General features: G+C 39.0%; 2 protein-coding genes and 1 non-coding gene across 3 annotated transcripts; 1 reads left to right on the top strand and 2 right to left on the bottom strand.

Moving 5' to 3' along the window:
- LOC8073533 lies at positions 3,295-5,015 on the bottom strand. The gene has a single exon (XM_002444261.2). It carries the CDS (start codon positions 4,858-4,860, stop codon positions 3,571-3,573), a length of 1,290 nt encoding a protein of 429 aa, XP_002444306.1. The 5' UTR covers positions 4,861-5,015; the 3' UTR covers positions 3,295-3,570.
- LOC8073532 lies at positions 9,655-10,916 on the top strand. The gene has a single exon (XM_002445422.2). It carries the CDS (start codon positions 9,698-9,700, stop codon positions 10,523-10,525), a length of 828 nt encoding a protein of 275 aa, XP_002445467.1. The 5' UTR covers positions 9,655-9,697; the 3' UTR covers positions 10,526-10,916.
- Positions 15,625-15,695, bottom strand: TRNAG-GCC. Its single transcript has one exon. It is a non-coding gene; the product is annotated as a tRNA-Gly (tRNA).

Genomic DNA, 18,473 nt, shown 5'->3' with positions numbered 1-18,473 from the left:
TTTTTCTGATAGGTTTGGAATCATGATTTTTATAAAGGGCTCAAATATACGAGGGATGAGTATGGCACGGTAAAGTAGCAAGTTAGTTTATAGCTGATTGTAGGGACTGCATATATATTCAGTTTAGAAACTTTTGTCAGCATGTAGATGCAGTAGAATTACATACCAGTTTGTATATACATTATAGAGTTACTACAATCAACTAATGGACCCATCTCATGAAATCAGAAGCCAGTATATATAGCAAAGGGAGTATATACTTTTACTCCCTTGTAAAAAGATGTACAAATACTCCTCAGAATTGTATACACCATATAATCTACTAGCTCGTCAAAAGTATGCACACGCATACTAGCATACCATTTTTTCTCCTCAATCCTCATTTAATTAGTGTTAGACACTTTATTATAATGTGTATGTACTGATACTCGTCAAAAAGTATATGTCTACAGGTGTCAGAAAGTATGTCCGCATACTATTTTAAATTTGTACTCCTAAAACGCTATATATACTTTATAATCAAATTTCATGTGTATATAAATCTACTCGTAAATACATGTATGTAAATATACCCATTTTATTTATTAAAATATGTATTCATATTTTATTTATTTACGGAAAGCATATACCAGCAGCTTCTGTAGATACGCTCGGGAGCAGCTCATGGAAACCCGTTAGTGGAGCTAACGGACATACGCCCGACATTTCTGTTCCCGTTAGATACGTCCGCGAGACTCACTAGCACTCCCGTCCGTACGTAGGAGTAGTTACTCGTACGTGTAAATAAAACGTGTCCTATATGGTAAATTTTTTCTACTCCCTAAAGTAGTTACTCTCATGTGTGTATCTCTAAATTTACGACATATATGGTCCAACGAAGTATATGTAGATGTAGTATATGATCATACTAGCTAAATCATCTAGGGTAGTATATATATAAAGTATGCAAGTATACATAAAGTATATGGTTATACTTAATTTATATAGTACTGCGGAAGTATTTTAGTAATATATTAAAAGGTATGGTTTTTTTGAAAAAAAATCATATGAAGTATCTTAAATTGAGTATATAAACATACTCAAACTGATAAGATAAATTAGTATAAACACATACGTAACATGGTTTATTGAATATATATATATATATATATATATATATATATATATATATATATATATATACCATTTGGTTCTCGATCGGTTCTCTCGGTTATTGATGAAATTCAGTTTCTAGAACGTGGAAACCGATCGGTTCAAAAGAAATTACGAACCGAGCATTTCGGTTCTCGGTTATTTTGGATCCGTTCCTATTCTAACTGAATTTTTAGCAAAGGTTAATACAACAAAAAATATATAGACTTTAAAACAAATATAGGCAACATTACCTCTAATTTAGGTAATAATAATTGATAAGGGAACAATAGTAATATAGTAACATAAATATATAACAATTCATTATAAGACGTCACATAAAAATTAAACTTTATCTTATAGAATACTAGTAGGTAAAGTAAAATTCATGAATTTCGTTTCATTCGGTTAATTTGGTTATCCGAGAGTAGGAACCAATTTTTTCTAGTTATTTCGGTTCTCAAAACTTAGACCAAATAAGGAACCGATTTTTTTCGGTTTCGGTTACTTTCCACAGCTCATTCACCTTTAGGGATGAAAACGGATCGGATCGCAGTGGATAATAGCTTCTCCATATCCTAATCCTTTTTTCTTGATCGGATTCGGATATCATGCGGATTCAGATATGAATACGGATTTTTTTAGAATGTCGGAAATGGTACGGATTTGGAACGGTATCGGATTTGGAACGGTATCGGACCAGAAGTGGACTTTTTAAAGTCGGATAATATGTGCTTACGTGTTATTTTTTATGATGAGAAATAATTCATTAACCAAAGTCATAAAGCGGTTGTGCAACTAAAAATAATCACCTTCAATCCACCACTTTGATTTAAGATCTCAAAAATTTAATATATATTAGCGGTTTGCATTCAAGAGTATAAAAAATATGTAGAATAAGTAAATATTCTTAATTAGACAAAATTTTGCTTTCACTCTTTGTCTTGTACTAGTTCTTCACTTTGGTAAAATTCTTTCATCAGACGAGCTTTATTGGGCTACAATATAATCATGTTTATGTCATAGCCTAGACTGACTTATATTCTTTTTACTTGAACTTCTTAAAATATTCGGATTATCTTATTATAAGCGTCGGATAATCCATGTTCAATTATCGGATAATCCATATCGGTCGGATTCCACCAATCCCATATCCTACACCGCATCCGTCTATAATCGGATTCAGATTATCCATATCCGCACGGAATTAAAAATATTTATCCATATCTTTAAAATTTAGATTCGGAGCAGATCGGAGCGGAGAATTATCCATACCACTTTCAACCCTAGTCACCTTAGCAATCCCCTCGGGTCGCCACCCCAGTTTCATCCTCTATTTTGCAGACCCTTGTGAACTAAGGACGTCCTGCACGTCCGGCAATGGATCCTTTCTCTCGTGAGCAGCTACCCAAAAGAAATTGACTCTTGGGGGGTAAAGTTCTTCCATGTGCAGTGCTTAGGTTAGTTATATTTGCATAGTGAGTTACTTATATTTTACTGAAATGTCTTGACTATAGTAATATACCCCCTTCATCCCAAATATTATAAGGTATTCCAAAAATTTTAGAGTTAAAGCATTTTAAGTTTGACCAAATTTATAAGATAAGATGATAACATTTATGATATTAACTAAGTATCATTAGATTCTTCATTAATTATATTTTTATAGTATATCTATTTGATGTCACAAATCTTTATGATCTTTTCTATAATTTGGTTAAACTTAAGATGTTTTGACTCTCCAAAATTGTTGGAATACTTTATAATTTAGGATGGAGAGAGTATACATTAAAATCCTAGTCCCACCACTCCTTACCTGACCACCACTTAATGAAGCAGCCTAAAGAAAAAAAGAAACTAATCACTGTTAAGAGAATGTGGATACTATAACCCGGTTGTGATTATAAACTACTCTCTCGGTATCAAAAAAAATGTCATTCTCACTTTCTAATAAGTCAAATATTTTTAATTTGACTAATCATATGTAAAAAAATAATATTTATAACATATAATTAGTATTACTATATAAACCGCAGAATATATTTTTATAACATTTTTTAGTGATACAAATGTTACTAATATTTATATAAACCTAACCAAGAAAGTTTGACCAACACACATCACTGTAACGTCATTTGTTTGGAACCGAGGGAATAAAAGATATATACAAAGATGAGGATGCATTATTAATCTTAACCTGCAAGATGATTACATTATGAAATTTTCATAATCTTACACTATATTATTAGTGCAAAACTGTATTGAAATTCTAGCCTGATTTATAATCTTTTTGTTCTCATACATAATAATTCTTAAAAATGAGTCTGTGGATCATTCGGTTGACCAAAAAAAAAAAATCTAATTTCTCTATCATCCCAAAAAAAAAGAATTATTCGTACATGCATTGGCATCCATGCATGCGAACAATGGAAGGTTTGATCAGAACGAAGAAAAGCCTAACCCTAGCCTGCAATGCGATGACTCAGCTGCCATTTGTGCTGCTTCAGCCGTGGAGACATTGATGGCGCCATCCTCCTCCTGTAGGTCGACATTGACGTCGACGTTGGCGTTCATGTCCATCGCCTTGATGTCGACGCCAATGCCGGCATTCACATCCACCGCCTTGATGTCAATCTCAACCCCGGCGTTCACGTCCACCACCGGCTGCAGCTCCTGCCGCATGTCGAACGCGTCGACGAGTGACGCCGCCTTTATCTCGAAATAATCCTTGTGGTCGTCAATCTGGCCGCAATTCACGTCGAGGTGCTGCTGGTGATGCCTTATTTCCTCATCAGGCCCCGCCGGAGCCGTCAGATCCACTTTGTCGTCGTCGGCGGCGGCGCAGCTATCATCAAAATCGAACTGTTGCATGTTGTCGAGGTTGATGTCGATGGTAGGCTTGCTACTGGCATCGTCGCTGGCGGTGGCGTCGTAGTAGAAGTAGTCGAAGAGCTGCTGCTGCTGCTGCTCACCGTGATCATCCTTGGGGCTATGGTGGACGACCTCGTCGGTTGGAAGGATAGCCGTGTCAGCTTCGTGAGTCGTCGTGTAGAGTGCGTCAACGACCTCTTGCTGAGCGTTGAGGAGGAGCGGCTGGTTGGAGGACGTGACGTCGAGGTCAGCCATGCCGCCGCCCTGCTGCTGCTGCTGCGGTGGCATCGCGGTGGCCGCCGTGGTAGCCTGGCGGCAGAGCGCCAGGTGGTGGAGCACGGCGGAGAGCTCGGCCGTCTCGATCTCGAGCTGGCGCTCCAGGCTGAGGATGAGGCGGTAGCAGCCGCCGACGGGGTCCTGCGCGCGCATGTCGGACTGGTAGATGAGCGTGCCCATGGCGTCGGCGCAGAGCTCCGGCCTGAGCTTCTTGAGCGTCTTGAGGATGTTGCTGACCCCGAAGAGACGGTGCGCGTTGAGGAAGCGCCGCTGCTGGTCGGCGGGGAAGTAGGGCGCGAGCGGGCAGTCCGGGTTGCACTTGCGCCGCTGGTACTTGCACGCCGCGCACGCCTGGTTCGTGCTCCCGCTACCGCTGCCGCTGCCGCCGCCTGTGCCGCCGGTGGTGCTGCTGCCGCGAGGGGAGCTGCTCGCCGAATGCGGGGAGGAGCGCGCGTGCGCGTTGCTGAGGCTGTGGTTTGAGGAGGGCGATGTGATTGCAGAGGTGGTCCCGGTGGCGGTGGCGGTGGTGGTGGTAATATGCAGGTGGGAAGCGGCCGTGGTTGGGGCTACGGAGGAGGTCATTGTCTCGCCGCGCGCGTGTCCGATCGCGCAGGTGGCGGCAATGGCGATCGCGTCGTGCGTGCTACCACCACCGAGGACGGGGGCGTCGGTGGAGGGCTGGCTCCGGCGCCGTCGTAGGAATAGGAGAGGCGCCGCGGGCTGTCCGCGCCATTAATTAGCTTCCGGCTGCTGCGTGATGATGCCTATTAAAAGACATGATCCATGCATGGGCCTGTGGACGGGTGAACTCGTTGAGAGATGGGAAGTTGGATGGCTGTGGCGCAGGACGGCCTGCGATGCATGAAGGGAACGAGGGAGTGGACCGAATCGGTCACGATTGGGTGATCGGCCACTCCGAGCATGCTGGGCTCTTGATCTACAGTACAGGCCAGGGTGGTGTTTGTTCCACAGTCACAAAGTTCCGGGTACATAGGGTACGAGGAACTAGATACGTGGCAGTGGCGGATCTAGGATTTTAATCATGGGGGTACGAACGAAAACGATATAGTTCATCGATATGAACATAACATAATTAGATCGCTAAACGGTGATAAAATAGTTGTGAATATAGAGTGTTAAGGTTGTTATATAAGCTGAGTAGACTAGCAATTATGTATAACAATGTATTATACATGTATATATTATTAAAGAGTATACATATTAAATGTTTTTTAAAAAAATTTGGGGGGTCCCATGCTACTACTCTAGAACCGCCCCTGATACGTGGGACGTGGATCAATAATTTTAAGTTTTTAGTTTGCAAGTGGTATATCTCTTCTGGATAATTAGTAGTATGAGGAGAGGATACCCAAAACGTTACGTAGCTATGGAATGAAGATCGTGATTTCAATTTTCAATATATTTGAGTACAATAGCCTCTTTTCCCCCCTGATTTGCAACACTTTCTTAGACCTCATTTCAGATTGGGCTGCAGGCCCATTTACGTTAGGTCTTCAGAGCTCGGATGCACGCCATTCAGTCCAGACCAGGAGCTTATAACATGCAAAACATGGATTCAAATTGTAGTGACTTGTTAATAAAAACAGGCGTCTAAATTGTTCTCCTCTGTCAATGGAACTATTTTAACAGCAAACAGTCAGGCTAAAATACCCTGTTAACGATTTTCAGAAAACAAAATAGTGTTCTTCCTAGTATTTGAATTCGTGACCTAAAATCTAAGACTTAAAAAACATTTTTCTATTCTAAATGACTCCAAACAGAAATAAATTGTCAACTACAAAGTTATCAGTCGCATTGTGAACTAGATTTAGTATTGATTATGTCAAAAATGCATGCATGTATGTGTCCTCCTAAAAAATCTGAGGTCATTTGAAACTTGTAGATTTTGAATTACAAAATCAGAGAACTTCAAACAAATTTTCTGGACTCTTAAAATTGATAAAGAAAAACCTATCAATACAAAGATGTAGATGTCATTGAGATCAACAATTTCAGCATAAACTTCATCTTCTTCGGACTTTGCATAAAAAGTTATAATTGTTTTAGGCCTAGAGGCAATGCCATTTTTTATAAAAAAAGGATTTTATTAAGTCATAATTATTACATTGAGTTGAGATAATAATTATGAACTCGCTTTCGGTCTCCACATAAAAGCACACAACCTAAACAAAGCAAAGAGAAAGCATGGCACTCTAATGATTATCAACTCTAAGAGAAGCCTCACACTCTAATGACTATCAATTCTAAGACTAGATCATCACTCATGGCTGGGAGAAACAAAAACCGTGACCACTTGTGCCAATTGTTGTGATGCCGCTACAACCAAAGCCCATGAAGTAACTTTTTTTAGGATAACTCGTATGTGGAGCCAATGGATAAGCGATGGTACCATATGTAAAGGAGAATAAACAAGTTTCTTTTCAAACACCAAATCAGTTTTGTTATCTGTTAATCATTTATAGAGAAGACACTCTTAACTGGCTCGCCTCTAAAAATAAATAGTACAAATGAGGTAGTTATTTACAAAGGAACCAGATTGCCTTAGGATGTCTATTTATTAATTGATTAACAGAGTGACAGATGTCCTAATACAACTGTCTATAAATTGATGTTTAATAATGACAGTCATCTTAGAATGCCCACCTCTAATAGGGGTGTGCATTTTCCTGCAGCCCATCTCAACATTTTCACATATGGCAACCACTAATGCCCACCTCTATTAATTAGAATGTTTGTCTATTAAAATTGTTTTTGTAGCAGTGATGATTGAGCATTTAAACATATCATAGATAAAGTAAAAGTAAAATCGCTTGTGTAAATGTTTTTGGAATCGAGCATCCAAATTAAAATCACATCGTATCCTTGTGTTTCTTGTTACAATTGTTTGAAAACAAGACCACACTCTAGTATATTTTAGTGACTTTTCATAAATAACTTCACAGCAAAAAAAAGTGCTTCTGGTACACTACAATTAATTTGCATAGTGGAGTTCAGAAAAAAGAAGTTAGAATATATGGATGTCGATGGTGTAAAAGAAGCATTAATAATGGAGCACACAAGGGTGAGCATGTATATATGTAAAGGTGGATGAGCAACCAATTCCCAAATGAGTTACCCATTTATAATCTCTCGTCTCAATAGTCAATACCAAACCTCGTCCCGAAGAAGAAGAATAGTATTATAGTAAGAACTAAAAAATACCACGCGTTTCTGCAGGATGCTCTTTAAAAAACTATTGTATATATGAGTAAAATTATTTACATGTTCTTACATCTATTTTATCAAAATTACTTGCATCAAGAGGTTATAAGTTAGTGGGATGACATGACTATTAGTGGGAGATGATGTGGATAGTTAATGGAATATGATGTGGATGACTTGTATGTTAAGATAGAATGAACTTGTAATGGAGATTAGCTTTATAAGGGCACTCCCAATTAATGCAGAAATCATCATAGTTTCTATAGAAATTAATTATGGTATCATCTAAGCATTTTGCTGACGTGGCAATGTAGTTATTGAAGAGAGTAAAAATCATAGATACTGGGTCTAACTAGAAACCATGTTATGCGTGATCCAAGACATGAAGTGATATGATTGGTTGAGAATGGAGAGAGAATGAATGTGATTGGATAACAAATTATTGTATAGAAACTATCCATTGGAACCATAGTTTCTATACATAGTGTCTATAGAAATTAATAAGTATAAAACTACATGTAGTTTCTAGCATTGGGAGTGCCCTAAGAGATATATAGATAAGAGTGAAGTCCACTAGCAATTTTCATCCCGGTGTCTAAGCTCGTAAATCATCTGTTTAGATCCTTAAACTTGTCCATCTCTGTCACCCAATCCCTAAACTTGGAAATCGCCTACTTGGCTTCTCAAACTTGTTCAATTATTGTTCCTAAACTCGCAATCACCCGTTTAGGTTTTCATACTTGTTCAGTTGTATCGTTCCACTCACTAAACATGTAAATCGTACGCTCAGATCTTCAATCTATGTCCAGGTCTTAGGACCAGTCTAAATGGATCTAGACATGTAAATGTATGTAAGAACATCTTCATGGATTCCACCCAACTGTGTCTCCCGAGCTGTGTTGGTCCCGAGACGTGAGCTAAATAAAGAAGAGAGGGAGCTCGGGACATAGAGAGGATGAGAAGTTAGATGGAGTTGACACTGTTAGCATACCACATCAGTACATACATGTATAAAGAAACTTGATGGCATAATCGAACAAATTTAATGACCTAAATTATATTTAATTATTAAAATTAAAAATATTTGATTTTTCGGTAAGCAGGAATAACACTTTTTAGAAATAGATGGAGTACACGCTAAACAATGGCACATACGCATACGATTTGAGCATCATTTTCAAATGCTTTAGGGCCAATAAAAAGCTATAATACTGTAGTCCCTGCGACTCAAAAAAAATTATAAATCCCGTTTCATGATGAATCAAAGAATCTTAAATTAAACTAAGAAGATTTTATTTACTCTATATCTCTAATTAGTTTTATTATAAAAATATATTTCACAAATAAGTACACATCTCGTTTTCCTAGAAGTCAAATATTTTTAAGTTTGACTAAATATATATATAAATATACTAATATTTATCATATCTAATATATTTCATTAGATTGAGCATGAAATATACTTTCATAATATACTTATTTGTAGATACAAATATTGATATTATTTAATATATTTCTAGTCAAACTAAAAAAATTTGTCTCCTCGAGAAGCGAGATGTGCATTTATTTATGGACGGAAGGAGTAAGCGTTAATATTTTTTTTATATACATTTAGTCAAAATTAAGAATATTTCTCGAGAAGCGAGATTTATAATCTTTTTTGGGGGCGGAGTGGGGAGGAAGAAGGATGCGCCACGCCAACCGTAGCAGTAATAAATTAATTTGATTCAATAGGCATGGACAACGTTTCCGTGTTGCTTCATTCACCGTGTGTACGTACTACGTACTGGTAGGTAAAGCAGACACGTAATTCGGAGCTAAAGCAGCGGCAAACTACGCGATCCTAATCCCAGGGCGAATCTTCTCGCTGGTCGCCGCGGTGGCTGCCAGGCCAGGACTAGTACTCTGAAAGCTCGTGCGCCACTTGCCATGGCCACTGGCCACACATGCAAAAAGAAGCCAAGGGACAGCGATGCCAACCTCTGCTTTGCCGTTCCGAGCTGCGACAAAGGACGCGGCGGATCTACGCGGCTTACCTGTCCCGCCCGTTCACACGTTCCGCGCGGCAGCCCGCAGCCGGCAGGCTGTCACCCAACATGCACGCCGGTCCAGTCCCTATATATATATTGCTCCTACAACAACTCACACAGCTCGCCTGAGCTGAGGCAACACCAGTACTCGAGCAGAGCTCGGTCGGATGGCGCTTCTAACGCTACTACTGTCGCGGTGGCCGCTGCTGTCGCCGTGGCTCAGCCCCGCCGCGGCGTGGTTCATCTTCTTCAACGCCGTTGTCGGCGCCATCGCCGTCATGTCGACCAGTGGCGCGGCCGTGGCCGGGGCCGGGGCCACGTCGTCGCCTCGGCGCAGGCTCTGCCGCAGCGGGTCCTCATCATCTATGGTCCTGGATCGGCTCCGCTCCTTCTTCATCTTTCCCGTGGGGCAGCTGCCGATCGATGAAAGCAGTGCTGCCTCGGGCTCGTACTGCTGCTCCCCGGAAGCAGAGGCGGCGTCCGCGACTCAGGTGTGCGCACCTCAGCGCAATCCACAGGAGGTGGTGGCTGCAACAGCCGGCGCGCCTGTGGCGATGGCAACAGCGGAGGACGACGCGCCTCCCGCACCGCCACCGTCGTCGTCGGAGGAGGAGGAGGACAGGGCAGAGGCAGAGAAGGAGCAAGACCATGATGAGTCCATCAGCTTGGACGAGGCGTACGCGCTAGCCCAGCGGCATCGCGCGAAGCCAACGGCGTCGCCGCCGCCGCCATTAGCAGCAGCAGGCTCTGCCACGGCTGCCCCTGCTGCGTTGCCGACGCCGGAGAACAAGAAGAAGAAGCCAGCAGCGAAGGTGGTGGTGGCGGACTGGCGGAGGGTATCGAAAGCAGGGGAGCTGGCGCTGGAGGGGAAGGCGGAGTTGAACGCGCGCGCAGAGCTGTTCATCCGGCAGTTCCGGGAGGACCTCCGGCTGCAGAGGCTCAACTCCATCCTCAGCCACACCCACGCCCTGGGCTCCCCGACGGCGGCGCGGTAGCCGGCGTGCACGCCGCGGCTGCCATGATGTGCTTGCTCGCTCCGTTGTTCAGACGGACATATCCTCTGACACACAATTTTGGAACATTGTTTTTCTTTAGACTCCCTTACTAAATTTTAGCTAGCTAAACTTTAGTCACTTTAGTAGCTAAAGTTACAAACATATTGACTAAAAAAAGCTAAAATAGTTTAGTTCCATTAGTCATCCAAGAGTAGCTAAAATAATTTTAGCTAACTAAAATTTAGCGAGGGGATCCAAACGGGCCTAGTTTAATTATTGTTTTTTTTGTTATTAGTTTATATGTATACACAAGATAAGAACATCTTGTTCGCCCAGCTCAGCAGTACGAGACACGTGAAAGTGTACAAAATTTTTAAGATTCCACGTTACATCGAATCTTGTGGTATATGTATGGAGCACTAAATATAGATGAAAATAAAAACTAATTATACAATTTGTCTGTAAATCACGAGACGAATCTTTTAAGCCTAATTGCTCCATGATTGGACAATGTTTGTCAAATTAAAACGAAAGTGCTACGGTGTAGTTTTTCCAAAAAAATTTGGAACTAAAACCAGGCCTAAAGCTCGGGGAACGAGATCCCCTGCAGTCAGTCTCATCGACTGCAGTCTACAGTTGGCGTATCTGTGCCGTTCGTTGCCATCCAAGGGACCATATTAGCTAGGATTCCTGGGAGGCAGTCCAGCAGCCCATCTAAAGCCCACGACGAACAACCCTTGAGCAGGCTGTCTTCCTTACCGCCGCGACTGCCGTCTTCCTTATCGTGTACTATCTTCCTCGGCAACTCATTCCTTCCCTACTGCCGGTCGTTTCTGGCGCTGCTGCTCGTACCTGCCGTCTCGAATCGGCCTCATCTTCATAGATCGACTTCAAGCTTCTTCCTCATGCTCGGCGTACAGATGTTGGTGAGCCATGCGGATGGCTCGTGGGAGACGCAGATCGTGGGAACTGGGAAGTGTGGATGGCTATGGTGGTGTCCTCACGAACTGCATCCTTGCAGGCGGCAGGGATGGCTGCGATAGCGTTGTGCAGCGGCGGCCTCCGAGCAACAAGGATGGCTAGGGTGGCCACTAGGCTCAAGAAAATTCATCGCTTGAGGCTTTAGGGCCTGTTTAGATTGGAGATGGAAATTTTTTAGTGTTCTATCAAATGTGTCGGAAGGATGTCGAGAGAAGTTTTAGAAACTAATAAAAAATAAATTATATAGTTTGTCTAGAAACTGCAAGACAAATCTATTAAGCATAATTAATCTATCATTAATCTCGCGATTTTCAACCAAACTGTGTAATTAGTTTATTTTTTTATCTATATTTAATGTTCCATACATGTATCCAAAGATTCGATGGGATGGATGAATAATTTTTTTTATAGGGAACTGCACCCTGCGCCAGAACTGAAGAGCATGCGCACCTCGCGCTAAAAACGCTAGCAGCGATGTGCTGGTTGGGCCGTTGGGCCAAGGTCCAGCGGCACTTTGAAGACTCAGGGGCAAAGGAAGCGCCGGGAGCTGGTTGCCATTCGATCTTAGTGAACGGTGGGATGCCTAGGGAGCAGTCGCTGCATGTGACTGCAGGGGATCTCGTTCCAAGCTCGGAGTCCCTTGAGCAGAGCATTACATGAAAAGAGCTAAAAGAAAAGCAGCCAGCAACCATAGTACAGTAGTACGGTTTAGGAAAGGTGACCAAGTTTAGGCTTTGTTTTTTATCCAAAAAGTTTTTGTGTTTTGATTTTGTAGCACTTTTGGGTCTTGTTTACTTCCAAAATTTTTTGCAAAATAGGAATAGTAGCACTTTCGTTTGTATTTGACAAATACTCTCCAATTATGGATTAACTAGGCTCAAAAGATTCGTCTCGTAAATTCCGACTAAACTGTGCAATTAATTTTTATTTTCATCTATATTTAATACTTCATGCATACGTCTAAAGATTCGATGTGACGGGGAATCTGAAAAATTTTACAAAATTTTGGGAGAACTAAACAAGACCTTGTTTGTATCTGGTAATTATTGTCAAACTATGGACTAACTAGGCTCAAAAAATTAGTCTAATTATTTTTTTATCTATATTTAATGTTTTATACATATGCTGCAAGATTCGATGTGACAAAAATTTTTGAAAAGTTTTTGGGTTTTGGGCTGAACTAAACAAGGCCTTTGGAATAGCCCCAAAGCAACCATGTCATGTGCACTCGTACATTTTTTTAAAAACATGTTCACCGTATGATCAAAGAATATGTTTTTTTTTTTGGTTTACTGGGCTCATCGATCGGAGCCTGGCCAGCAAGCCGAGCCTGGGAAGCCTATGTCTCCGCTGGGCCTGGCTAAAGGGCCTTCGGTAGCTAGCGGAAGCCAGGATGATTTCAAGCAACCAAACATACAGAAATTGCATTATTGGAGGCTAGCCAGGAAAATGAGAAGGAAACTAAATACGGCTTATATAACATTAATTGATTATATTTGAGTTCAAGATCAGCAAGGAAAAAGTATTTGCGATCGGTAAATTTGTAGTACAACAAAAGAAAGAAGACAAGCTGTATAGGACAAACCTTTTCAAAAAATCAAACATTTTCAATTTTGATTTGACCAAATATATGTAACAGATAATTTTTATGGTGCATGATTAAATCATTAGATCAAATGAATATAATTAAATATAAATGTTGTTAACATAATTTCTATAATTCTAATTAAACTTAAGAAAGTTTGATCCGCACAAAATCTAGACGACTCTCTTTTTGGAGGGAGGGAGTATGCTACTTAGTTGGATATATAAGTTCTATCCCCTATCTATCGTTAATATTAATTTATATCTATATTTATTCTTAATATTAAATTTATATCTATATCTAATATAAACCATGAAAATTATCTTGGTTTTCAATACATTTTTTTGTTCCTTTCTTTCCTTTTATTCTTTTATTCTTTGTGTTTCCTTTATTTTACTTTCGTAATTATAGGGTAAGGTTATGATGAGGATGTTTTGAATGCTTATAAATTTAAATTTGAACTAAAAGTGGATTTGATCATATGAACTTTGGGTTTTACCAGAGCACATATCCTGGAAATCACATGACAAAATACTATTTTTTAACACATGAATTTGGATGTTTTTTTACGGATTTTTATATACCACTAGGTAGCATGCCCGTGCGTTGCTATGGGACAGTTAACATTTTTTATTTAAAATACATGGTTCGCATAATAAGATAATAATATTGTAATCTCCTACTTATTGGCATATCTGTTTGAGATATCTATTTGTTGGCATATTATAATCTATTTGTTTGACATTTTAATTTGCATTGCAGATATAGCTTCTAATGTGTGTATGCAATAGTTGCTCAGATGAAACATATGCAGTCGGGTGCCTTATGTGGTGAGCCTTGGTGCTGCCTTACTTTAAAAAAACAAAAAAATACAGAATGTCAGTCAAATGCACACATGCTTTATACACTCATATAGAGGGATGAGAATACACTCATACTAAGGGATAGGAACCTAGATACGGTCACGGCTGTTACAACTGCTTGATAAAATATAAATTGTAGATACAGGGTCACGACTGTTACAACTGCTTGACAAAATATAAATTGTAGATACAGACACGACTGTTAATATACTCTTCCCATTATGTTGTAAATTTTACAATTGTTAGGAGATTTTTAGCACAAAATGATAGCTATTCCATTCCAACCCATGACCATGAGTATGTAAACCAATAATAATAAAATATAAGTTATTTATTTACAATAAAACACTCTAGGTAATTATATATGCCATCACGTAAGTATGTATAGAGTATCTCTCTGTAGAGTTTGATAAGCCAATTGAAAATCTCTAAGAACAATAACAAATATGGAGATAGTGAGATATTATTTGTGCAGAAAAATTTGAATTAAAAAATACAATTATGAATCAATAAAGTAATATTACCTCGTCTATGGCGTTAGGACCTCCTTGTATACAATATTTTTTTTTTCTGAAAACGGCCTGTGCGTTGCTAACAGTTTATACTAAAAATACATAGGTCACACAATAAGATTTTAATACTGTAAAATTTAAGTATCAATATTAAAATACATAGAGGTGCGGAGCGGGGGCGCAGGAGTGTCGAGGGTCGCGGTGGTTCAACAGCCTGGTGCGGAGGCGACTTGGTGAGAACGGATTGGAGACGGTGGCTTGGAGGTAGAACTGATCGTGGGGGCGCATGGTCGCGGTGGTTCAACGGCCTGGTGCGGGGGCGGCTTGGCGACGACGGCTTGGAGGTCGAACTGATCGCGAGGGTGCACGTCGCGGTGCCGTGCGAGCGGCAGCTTGGCGGTCGAGCTGATTCCCACGAGGACGAACTAATCGCGAGGACGAACTGACCGAGGGGTTGACGTCCGGTGTCGTGCAAGCGGCGGCTTGGAGGTTGAAATGATCCATGTGCACATTGCGGTGCTGGATTCTTTTTGTGTAGTGTCCGTACGAGATTTTTTTTGTTTCCTTCTTAAACTGAACTGATCGAGGGCGATTGAAGGATTTTTGTTTCCTTTTGAACGGTGCCGGATTCCTTTTGTGTAGTGCAGCGTGCGTATGAGATTTTTTGTTTCATTTTGAAATTGAACTGACCGAGATCGCACATCGGGTTGCTGGGTCGCACGACGGGTTGCTGGGTTTCCTTTTTCATTCGTACGCGTTATTTTGGTTTCCTTTTGGAGTTGGGATCGCAAGGGGAGATGAGACTTAGGTTACACCAAACCAAAGTTGTACGAAAAAATTATCTTATTTTTGTTCTTTTTAGTTGTATATAGGAGATTTGGATGCTAAACGGTTTAAACAAAAGCTCAAATACAACATTACGTGATCGCATAAACATCCGTGCAAAATGACTCGTGCTCGATTTTTTTTCTTTTAACTTGAAATGTTACAAGATTTATGGAGCTCAATAAATCCTTCATTTCAAGTTAAGAAAAATAAAATAGAAAATCAAAAGCAACCAGAGTCCAGAGCGCCATTCGACATTCTAGATGCACCACACGACGGCAGTAATTTAACGTCAATCCAAAGAAAAACAAAACTGAATCAAAAACAAAACAATGCACCAGCCGGGAATCGAACCAGGGTCTGTACCGTGGCAGGGTACTATTCTACCACTAGACCACTGGTGCTGTTTTTCTATAATTTTAAATTAACGGTATTCATCTATATCGACGTACGTGTAAAAATATTATTTTTCTTCCCTTTGGGCAGTTTCATGCTCAAATGTCATTGGGGAATCAAAAACGAGAAAACTTCCGTTATTGAAATTCTTCCTAATCCCATGAAAGTCTGATTTAGAACGTAGACGTTTTCCCGTTTTTTCTACATCAATAAATCTGTGTCAAATTCGTATAAAAAGCCAATGCTCCAATTAGAGGCTCAATTAATTTGTAAACAAAATTAAGTTGCTCCTGCCCTATTCATTGACTGAACCATTGCATTTTTTAAACTCCATTACATGTTTTTTGTACCTGTCATCTTCTTCTGGGCCGGGCAATCACTAAAAAGACCATTAGGTCCTGATACCCTGTTAGGCTTTGGTCAGCAGACGAGTTCTAAATTTGAGCCACCACTAGTTTCCATGTAACTTGATGGTTCTATGTGGCCACTCATTGGTGACGGGTCTTGCCAAGACACATCATTGAACGTGTTAGCGGAACCAGATCTAAGGGCATGATTAGATTCAAAAAGTTTTTTGATTTTGATATTGTCCAACCATAACTAGACTTAAAAAAATGGTCACATAAATTATAGTCAAATTGTGTAATTAGTTATTTTTTTATCTATACTAGGTTAATGCCCGTACGTTGTTACGGGTTTTAAAATCCACATACTTTATGTTTCTTCATTGTTATTTTATTTTTTTCTGTCTATATTCTATTTTTTTCATTTTTTTAGTTTTTGTTTTTTGATTTTATTTTATTTTCTGTCCTATTCTTTTCTTGTTTTAATTTTACCTTTTATTTTCTTTTTGTTTTGGTTTTATTTTTATTGTTCTTTCTTGCTTCAGATTTTCTATGTTTCTTCATTTTTATTTTATATTTTATTACCTTTTAATCTTATTTTCATCTTTATTTAAATTATTCATTAATTTTATTTGCTCTATGCACTTTTTATCATTTGTTAATTATGTTTGTTTTTATATTTTTTCTTAGTAATTTTATTTTTTATTTTTATTTTCTATATATATGTGATATTTATGTAGTATATATTTAGTGTTCTATATTGTGTTATGTCATGTTTATGTAATATATATGTGATGTTCTATGATGTTTCTTACGGGAGTTGTGGCTTCACCATGGGTGTGGTAGATGGGTCCTTTTCATAATTTTTAGTTGTAGAGATTTATTGATGTTAATGTTCTATATTTACGATATTTAAAAAGCAGCCCTTAGACATTATTTGAAATTTTTCTCCATTTTGTGTTTTTATTTTTTTCTTATGCTTTTTACTCTAGATTTTTTTTATTATTTTTATCTATGTCATGTATTTATGTATTTTTATGTATATTGTAATATCAGTTTCATAAACCTAAAACCAAAATACTATTCTTCTAAATCGATAACATTTTTTTACAAAGACAAAACATTGTCTGTTGAACCTAGAATATTGTTTCTACTTAATAAAAGAAAATATTTTATCTTTATAAGATAAATATTCATTAATAAAATTTTATCTAAATATATCCATGTGTGATCTTGTTTTGAAGGATTTGTTATAAGAAATTTAATGGTGCAATCAAAATTTAATTTATATCTCTAGTTTAGGAGTTATGACTTTTTTAATTCGCTAAAACATTTTTGCATAAATAGGTGAGTGAGGCCTAGGTTGATGGGATAGTGTGTCATCGCGCAGTAAAAAAGACCACCAATGAGATGAAAGTTGTAGATGGGTCCTCTCCATAATTTTTAGTTGTAGAAATAAATATTAATTAATAAAATTTTATCTAAATATATCCATGTGTGATCTTGTTTTGAAGGATTTGTTATGAGAAATTTAATGGTGCAATCGAAATTTAATTTATATCTTCGGTTTAAAAGTTATGACTTTTTTAAATTCGCCAAAACAATTTTGCATGCATGGGTGAGTGGGGCCTAGGTTGATGGGATAGCCTATCATGGCTAAAGGAATGGGAGTTGTGGCTTCACCATGAGTGTGGTAGATGAGTCATTTTCATAATTTTTAGTTGTAGAGATTTAATGCTTCATGCATGCATCTAAAGATTTGATGTGATGGAAAATCTTGTGAACTTTTGAAATTTTGAAGGCATCTAAACAAGCCCTAAGTGATAGGATCATGATTTTGCACATCTGACATTTTATTTAGTGGAACAACTTAACGTGGATGTATTAGCAGGCAAGCAGGCTTTTCACAAGTCTGTCGTAGCATCGAAAACGAACTTGGCAAGGAGAAAACTCCTATACTTTTGCTGATAAATAAGAACATACGGTGTTTCCATAGAACAGTGAGGACTTGTCTCCAATCCATCTCAATTCACATGGATTGGGAGGAATTGAGACCTTGTTTGGTTGCAATCTGATCCATTTTAATTCTCATGTGTTGGTATGGAAAACTAAATAATTTTTCAATTCAATCCACGCTAATATATGTTGATTAAGATGAATTGAAGTGCAGCTAAACAAGCCCAGGTGAAAAATTAGTCTTTATTATTGATGTGAGGAATAACAATGTTGACGCACAAACAAGTCAAGAACTTGGGGTGACCCGGGCAACAACTTTCTCCTTAATGCCTAGGTCTCCACTAGTGCACTTCTTCGTTCGCCTCCGTTATCGTCCAGTGAGCAGCGTAGTTACCAGTGTTAGTGCAATCACCTTTTTCTCCCCATCCATTTTATATCATATTTAATTTCCTTTTTTGATCATGGGTTGAGGAAGATGCATGCGCA

This window comes from Sorghum bicolor, chromosome 7, assembly GCF_000003195.3.
Source record: "Sorghum bicolor cultivar BTx623 chromosome 7, Sorghum_bicolor_NCBIv3, whole genome shotgun sequence".
Classification (NCBI taxonomy): domain Eukaryota; kingdom Viridiplantae; phylum Streptophyta; class Magnoliopsida; order Poales; family Poaceae; genus Sorghum; species Sorghum bicolor.
This window is presented reverse-complemented; position numbering and strand designations above follow the sequence as displayed.

What these genes read in the sequence shown, in the direction of transcription:
- LOC8073533 (XM_002444261.2), bottom strand. Translation starts at nt 4,860, where the DNA reads ATGACCTCCTCCGTAGCCCCAACCACGGCCGCTTCCCACCTGCATATT.
- LOC8073532 (XM_002445422.2), top strand. Translation starts at nt 9,698, where the DNA reads ATGGCGCTTCTAACGCTACTACTGTCGCGGTGGCCGCTGCTGTCGCCG.